This window comes from Carlito syrichta, unplaced genomic scaffold (genome assembly GCF_000164805.1).
Source record: "Carlito syrichta isolate Samal-C Ts95f unplaced genomic scaffold, Tarsius_syrichta-2.0.1 Scaffold314290, whole genome shotgun sequence".
Lineage (NCBI taxonomy): Eukaryota > Metazoa > Chordata > Mammalia > Primates > Tarsiidae > Carlito > Carlito syrichta.
The window spans coordinates 82028-90523 of NW_007258386.1; the positions used below are offsets into that span (position 1 = coordinate 82028).

Consider the following 8496-nt stretch of genomic DNA (forward strand, 5'->3'; position numbering starts at 1 on the left):
AGGCAATTCACTCACCTCGGCCTCCCAAAGCACAGGATTACAGGCTGAGCCACCGAGCCCGGCCCAGTATATCTTTTCAAAGAAGGTTATTCATTAAATTTATAACTGAATATTTATGACTCAAGTACATGAATTCACAAAAGAGAAGCTGATTACCCCCAATCTTACTCACAGAACGCTACCTCGTCCAACCTCCCTCAGCTCCCGTGCCTTTTGTGGGCACATGCTGAGTACCTACCCACTCTGGCTGCTCATTAGGCTCTCCCTGTTTGTGGTCAGAATCTGCAGGCGGGGGTGAGTAATCCTTCACAGGAGTGGTGAATTCCACAGGTCCTGTTCCTGGCAAGGGGAGTTTCAGCAGTGGATAGCTGGGATGAACAAAAAGGAGAGAAGAGTTAGGACATCGTGAGAGGCAGAGTTTTCTCTGAGATAGCAGTGACATAGAAACCTCTGCAGTTACAACTATATACTCTCTGCTAGGAGAACTGTAAAAATGTACAAAATATTAGAGTAATAAAATTTCACAGCTAAAACTCATGTCACCCACATTAGAATTTTTCAAACTTATTTTAGTCACATAACCCTTACAAGAAAGCCCAATTAATAAAACAGACTGGTTAAATGTTTTCAGAAATTTAATAAAGGCAAGATCTAAAAAAAAAAACTAAACAGCCAGACGTGGTGGCTCATGCCTGTAATCCCAGCACTCCTGGGGTTAGAGACCAGCCTGAGCAACATGGTGAGACCTCGTCTCTATGATAAGTCCAAAAATTAGTCAAGCGGGTGCCTGTGGTTCCAACTACTTGGAAGGTTGAGGCTGTGGTGGCTGTGAGCGTGCCACTGCACTCCAGCCTGGGCAATAGAGTGAGACTCTAGCTTAACAAAACAAAACACATCTTCTCAAACTAGACTAGGATAACAGTCAAAAACATGGGAGTAAACTATAAAAACCCAGAAAGATTCCAATTCAGTTAGCTGAGCAATTGCTCCATTTAAAGGGACAGACTGTGAAAATTGTGTATACTTTTTTTTTTTTTTGAGTCGGAGTCTCACTCTGTCACCCAGACCAGAGTGCAGTGGCACGCTCACGGCTACCAAGCCTCGACCTGCTGGGCTGATGTGATAAGTAGCTGGGACTGCAAGCATATGCAATTACACCCAGCTAATTTTTTGATTTATGGTAGAGACAAGGTCTCACTATGTTGCCCAGGCTGGTCTCAAACTCCTCCTGGACTCAGGCAATTATCTTGCCTCTTCCTCCCAAAGTGCTAGGATTACAGGTGCGAGCCACCATGTCCAGTCGAAAACTGTGTATAATACATTGAAGATGTGGTTTACACTAGACCATGTCAAATAGAAAGGAAAATATGCTACATGGAAAGGAAAATCTTGGCCTTGCATCAAAAAGTTGGCAAATAGATGCATTTTGTTTTAGTTCTCACTTTTTAAAAACTCCAGAAATAACTTGTACAAAGTGAAACGTACAAATCTCAAGTATACAGTACAATGAGCTTTTACACATGCATACACCTGTGTAACCATTACCTAAGATCAAGCTATAAAACATTTCCAAGCCCGGCATGGTGGCTCATGCCTGTAATCCCAGCACTTTGGGAGGTGGAGGCAAGAGGATTGCCTGAGTCCAGGGGTTTGAGACCAGCCTGGGCAACTTGGTAAGACCTCATCTCTACAACAAATAAAAAAATTAGCCATGTGTGGTGGTACGCCTGTGGTTCCAGCTACTTGGAAGGCTGAGGTGGAAGGATCACCTGAGCTTAGCAGGTAAAGGCTGCAGTGGCTATGGGTATGCCACTGCATTCTAGCCAGGGCCATAAAGTGAGACTCCTACTCAAAAAAAAAAAAAATTTCCAGAACCTCAGAAGGCAGGCTCGTGCCCACTCCCCTCGCCACCAAAGGTAACTACTATCATCATTTCTATCACCACAGATTAGTTGCTTATTCTTGAATGTCATACAAACGAAACTATCTATTCCGCTTATACATTCTTGTGACTAGCTGCTTTCATTCAAATTGTAGCTGCTAGATTCATCCACATTGGAAACTTGGCAAGACCTCATCTCTACAATAAATTTTAAAAATTAGCCAGGTGTGGTGGCACGCGCCTGTAGTTCTGGCTACTTGGAAGGCTGAGGCGGAAGGATCACCAAAGCCCAGCAGGTCAATGCTGGGGTGGCCGTGAGTGTGTCACTGCACCCCAGCCTGGGCAACAGAGTGAGAATCCACCTCAAAATATATGTATATATATTATAACTAAACACAACTTGTTTCTCAAGATTTGAAATATTAAATGCATCTGTGAATTTCAGGAGTCTGAATATTCCAGCAGGAAGAGACTGAAAGGCAGCACACGTCAGAGTGCCCACTTTCTTAGGATAAAATCTCTTGAAATGCTCAAAATGGCTCACAGTCCTTCTCCAACCTTGCCCTGGAGCCATATATAACTCGGTAGGGTGTGTCTCCTCCTCTCTGCTTCTGAGGCTCTGAAACAGGAAACAGTCTTGCCCATTCTTAATATTTTTCCCATTATGACCCATAGAAGGAAAGATGCCCATTCTTCTTCTAGATGACCCCTCATCTTCAAGGCCTCAGTTATAGTATCATTTGTCCCCAGAAGTCTTCCCCTTTTCACAGTTAGTTTTGGGGACCCTTCTCCTATGAGCTGCCAAAGTGCTCATAAAAACTCATCCCGATGTGGCTCTTATCACTGACAAGTGGACCTGCCTGTATCTGTGAACCAATGATGATGGTTTCTAACTCACAGTACCTACTGCATGACAGTCACTGATCCAAGTGCCTTCCCTCTGTTTACTCATTTAAGCCACACCACAACCCAATGAGACATGCAGAGATTACAGATCCTCTAGAAAGTGACAAAACCAGGCTGGGCGTGGTGGCTCATGCCTATAATCCCAGCACTTTGGGAGGCTGATGTGAGAGGACAGCCTGAGCCTGGAGGTTTGAGAACAGCCTGGGCAACTTGGCCAGACCGCATCTCTACAATAAATCACAAAATTAGCCAGGCATAGTGGCACATGCCTGTAGTTCCAGCTACTTGGAAGGCTGAGGCGGAAGGATCGCCTTAGCCCAGCAGATTGAGGCTGCAGTGGCCGGGAACATACACTGCCCTCCAGCATGGGTGACAGAGTAAGACTCCCACTCAAAAAAAAAAAAAAAAAAAAAAAGTGACAAAACCAGTACATGAACACAGCAAATCTGGACCCAGAGTCTGTGCTCTTAACATAATACTGCCTCCTATTACATTTCTCTTTCATTTAAAAATTTTAACAACCATATATTCCTTTTAACAGAGGCAAAAGAAAGCCAGGTGTGGTGGTTCACCAGCACTTTGGGAGGTTGAGGCAGGAGAAGTGCTTGAGACCAGGAGTTTGAGATCCAGCCTGGGAAACACAGTGAGACCTTGTTTCTACAAAAAAAAAAAAATTAGCCTATAGTCTCAGCTACTCAGGAGGCTGAGATGGAAGGATCGCCTGAACCCAGGAGGTCAAGACTGCAGTGAGCCACGATCATACCACTGCACTCCAGTCTGCGTCACAGAGTGAGACTCCAAATCAAAAAAAAAAGCATATGCAAAGGAAAATGCCAAGAAAAAGATTCTGCAAAAATGCAAAAAGCCAGGGAATAATCACTTTCCATGGCTACCACATTCCAGAGCAAAGGAAAGCTTGAAAGAAAAGTGTCAGGCAATTTTTCCAGTTAAAATGCTCATTTTCTCCAGGTAAACAAAAGATTAAAGATATTTTAAGAAAGAAGCTGCCCAGGTATTTCTACCACCACCTCCGTGTTACTTCCACAAAACTTTTTAGAACCAAATTATATCTCGGCACACCCTGATCTTACAGGGGCAAGCAGAAATGAAGCAGGTCTTCAAAACCTCCCCTGCTTTTCCTGACTCAGCTCCACCTATCTGGCTTCTCAGACCAAGCACTTTAATCTTGACCCTTATACCCCACATCTGGTCCTCAAAAAATTCTGAGGACTCTACCTTCAAAATATATTTCATATCAACCATGTCTCACCACCTCCAATGCTTCCACTTAGGCTAAGCAACCATCAACTCTCACCTACAGTAGCATACTAGTTTAATTGGACTTCTTAATTCTACCCCTAAAATCACTTATCCCCTCATCAGGTATGGAACTGAAGTCCAAATTTCCCAGCATGGCTTATAAGTCCATTAGTATCACAGTCCTCCTCTCCTGCTATGTCCTGACTGGACCATTCCCCAGTGTCCATATTCCAAACACCTTCCTGCTGCCATGCATGCATAGCATGTTCCCTGTATATGGCCACCTAAGACTTCCCCAAAGGCTGCTGGTGCCCTACCCTTACCTCTCTGATCTTATTTCTGAGTATGCTGGCTCAATTTCCAACTGCCAGCAGTTGCACCTCTTTGCCCAAGGATGGTCTATTGCTGCTGGAGGCCACTCTCCCTAAGTAAGACAGGCCAACAAGTGCTAGGGAGTAATGCAGTGGTTGATGCTGCTACTGTATAGATTAGGAGTCGGCAGACAACAGCACATGGATCAAATCCAACCCATGACCTCTTCTGGCATAAAGTCTGTGAGTAAGAACAGTTTTAATACTTTTAAAGGGTTATATAAAACAAAAACAGAAAACAAAAAGAATATGTGACAGAAACTGCATGTGGCTGGCAAGGCCTAAAGTATTTACTTTCTGGCCAGTTATGGAGTTTGCAGATCCTTGGCCTAGACAGCCCAGCTCCCCCACACTCAGTTGGGTAGCACTATTTCTCAGCACTCCCAGAATTACTCTGGGCCATGGTGGTAATCTGCTGGTTGATGTGCCTTCCCAGACATCTCACTTCCCCACCTCTTGTACATGATGAGCTACTTGCATTCCGCTTGTACATGAGCTACTTGCACTCAGATCATCTCAAAGGGAGTTCAAACTAAAACTTGGGTTTTATAAGTCCAATGGAATAATGTATCATGTACTGAGGACTTGAAGCATAGGTTCATGTGTCATCCCTCCTCCCAGGGACAGGTTCTTTACTACCAGCTCCCCAACCCTTGCACCCTAGGACCTGGCCTTCCCCTCTCAGGCCAGGTGTTGCATCTGCTGCCACCCCCTGGCAGGGGCCTGGATGCAAAAGCAAGAAGGGTTGGGATCAGACACTCCCCCACCTCCTCACTGTGTCTTGGGTGGTGAAGCAACAACCATCCCCATTCCGGGATGACAGAACCATAACACATCTAGTGGGCATTTTGGTAGGGCCATGCCTTTCACCTCCTCCCAAAGTGCATTTTAGTACCTTTAGTGGTACTTTTCTCCTGCTTTTTGGATAAGCAGCCCTGTGTTTTCATGCTGCGCTGGGTCTGGCAAATTAAGTAGATGGTCTTGGCTCTACACTCTACATTCACTCTCAATCACCTGTGATGGGAAGCTCAAAAGTCACTAAGAACATACAGAGGGAGCAACCACAGAAATGACTCAGAGAAGATGTTGCACAAGACTTCCCTGGAGATACTAAGGAATATGGGAGATAGTCTCTCTCTCTTCCCTCCTCAGGGAGAACAATGTAAGATTAAGGGTGGGGTAGTGAAAAACCCCATAAAGGGGACATTTATGAGCTCTAACTGCCATTCCTGTTTGAGGAAATTTTGGGTGATAAAGGAGTCTCTGATCTCCTACAGGGCTTTGAGAGCTTTTATGGCGCTTGTTTGTAAGGCCAGAGGTAACTTCTCCTTTGGAAGAGGCTCTGGCATTGGAATGTAAACAGATTAGTGTTATGGAGCAGCTGCAGGGGGCTGGCCACTTGGGTTCTCTTGGGTCCAGGCTTTAGGGCACAGGTCAAAGGTGCTTTGGGACTTCATTCTCAGCTATCCAGCCTGGTTCCCCACAACACAGACACAAACAGGGCTTCAGTTACTCAGAATTCTTTCTTGTTCACAAAAAAATATGTAAAAATGGGTCAACAGAGTAGCCATATGGACACAGAAACAGGGAAGTCAGTTGACAGCCCCCAGTGTGCGCACCCCCTAAGGGGCCATGGTGATCACGGAGAAATCTGTGATGTGGTCAGACAGGAAAAAAGCTGAGAAGCAGAGGACTCACAACCAAGAAGCCCACCCTCAGCCTGAGGGTACTGCTTCCCGCAGAGAAAAAGGAGTAGGAAAGGGGCCAAGTCTGTTCTCAAACACCTGCAGGATTATCATCTTCAGGAGGTTTCGCATAGCCTCACTGTGATTCCAACTTCCTCTCCAGGTTTCAACCCAACTTTTCTCACCATGAGCAGCAACTTGTACACTCACAAGTGACTCAGTAACTCTCACATTGTTCTCTGACCTGCACACAGGGCAGTTCACCTACATGGCACTCAGGCGCTCTTCCTTCACCCCATGGTGTACCTACCGCTACCAGGGCAGTTCCAGAACAACATTACCCTCTGCCTTGCTGAGCTGCTGCTGGGAGACATCTCAGGTCCCGGTGGCCTAACCTCTAGGAGATATAAGCAGACACCTCTTGTCACAGTGTCTATTTGCTACAAGTTTCATCATACTTTCCCAGAGGAAAGAGCAGTCACTGCACCCAGATGCCAGGCAGGAAGAACAGTTAACTATAGCTCACCTGAAAGGCTCAGCACTGAGGTTATTTGAAGTAGTGTTCTTGGTTCTCAGTCACGGACACCCACAGCCTCAACAACAGCTCAGAGAATAAAGTCACACCTCCTCAGTGCTGTTCGATGGGAGTCTGACTTCCCATAAATACATGCTCGCTTTCACTCCCCAGATTCTTCCACCTGATAGAGACAAGCACATCCCTAAGCTATCATTGATCACCACCTACTCTAGTATTATATGTACTTTCTCTGGGGTGACGCAGTGGTGGTGAACCAGAGATGAGTAGAAAGTATTACTACAGCTCAGGTGGCTGCTAGACCTGAACAGGGATATTAAGTGAAGTAATCCATTGGGTTCAGGCTGAACAAGTTTCTCATCCCAGGAAAAATAAAAGGTAAGCAATTAAATGGAACCTGAATATCTCATAAAGCTACTAAAAGCTGTCTATTTTTGTTTTTTGTTGGTAGCCAGATGATCTGGCAGAAGGGGGAGCTGCTCTGAACAGAAAATCTTCCAGGGTAGAAGATAGTGAGGCTTGTATTCCTCAGACTTTAGCTCGGTTCACAATGTCCAGTCTACTGGCCATAAAATTCCAGAATCTATGGGTTCTCTTACACAACCTTTATTGTCTTTAGAGGCTGAGAGACTTCACCAAGCCTTAGAAAATTTTTCTTAGGTCAACCAGGTTTTTAGGAAAGAGGGAAAAAAGCAACCTTAAGATAATATGGTAAAGATGTTGGTTTAGGAAAATAAGTACATAGCACTGAGAATGTGACAGTGGCCGGGTGCGGTGGCTCACACTTATAATCCCAGGACTTTGGGAGGCCAAGGTGAGAGGACTGCCTGAGCCCACAGGTTCGAGACCAGCCTAGACAGCTTGGCAAGACCTCATCTCTACAATAAATTTAAAAATTAGTCGGGGATGGTGGTATGAGCCTGTAATTTCAACTACTTAGAAAGCTGAGGCAGAAGGATTGCCTGAGCCCTGCAGGTCAAGGCTGTAGTGACCGTGAGCATGCCACTGCATGCCAGCCTGGGTGACAGAGTGAGCTCCAACTCAAAAAAAAAGAATGTGGTAGTACAGAAAGGTCTTTCCTCTTCAAAGAAGAACAGTGTGACAACAAGATAAGAGGAAACCATAGTGCCCACAGAGGGTGAAACCAAAGGAGGCCAGCAGTAGCCCAGAAGGGCATGCCAGGGTACGAGCCCACCCTTTTGCTGGGGGAGTGGGGAGCTGAGCTGAATGCTGAATGACCACCACCTTACAAACAGTAAGGGAGGTGAAAAAGATGCCACATATTCTTCCTGCAAGTCTTAGCTTGGGTGTTCTCCTCCTAGGAAGCCTCCTGGACATCTTCTCTCAATGCACCAAAGTTATGTCACATCTGCTATGCATTTCATCCAATGACATTGGGCTGATACTGTGGGGTTTTGAGAGGAGGGACTGTGTCTCCATATCATGGGTCCTGGCACAGTGCTTGGCAACATAGTTTAAGGTGTCTATAAAACCCACCTTTATGTTCTCTCCTCAATTTCTGTTGAGTAGGGCCACTCACCTCATAAAGCTTCTCTGTTCTCTATCTAGGTAGATCCTACCTGGCCCACCACAGCTAGAATCCCTCTTTCTCAGTCCTCTTGTTAAGGAGCAAACTCTCTGCAATGAAAAGTATCAGCACCAGTGTTCTTCAAAGACGTTCATACCACCATGATACAGTGGAGAAGTACAGGTTTTGATCTGTCACATGGACCTGTCAGCTATAGCACCTACCACTTACTGGACCTCCATGCAAGCATCAGTTTTGAAAGAACTAAGGAAGCCGGGCTTGGTGGCTCAGCCTGTAATCCCACGCCTTTGGGAGACTGAGGTGAGTGG

At 45.6% G+C, this 8496-nt stretch overlaps 1 protein-coding gene across 2 annotated transcripts in view; it reads right to left on the minus strand.

The window, feature by feature from the left end:
• Positions 1–8496, minus strand: part of SCAP (SREBF chaperone) — a 39128-nt gene that overhangs the window by 22389 nt on the left and 8243 nt on the right. For both annotated transcript variants that reach the window (XM_021719178.1, XM_021719179.1), the window contains one exon: positions 239–368. In XM_021719178.1, the coding sequence (XP_021574853.1) occupies positions 239–368 (130 nt within the window). The remainder of the gene's footprint in view (positions 1–238; positions 369–8496) is intronic.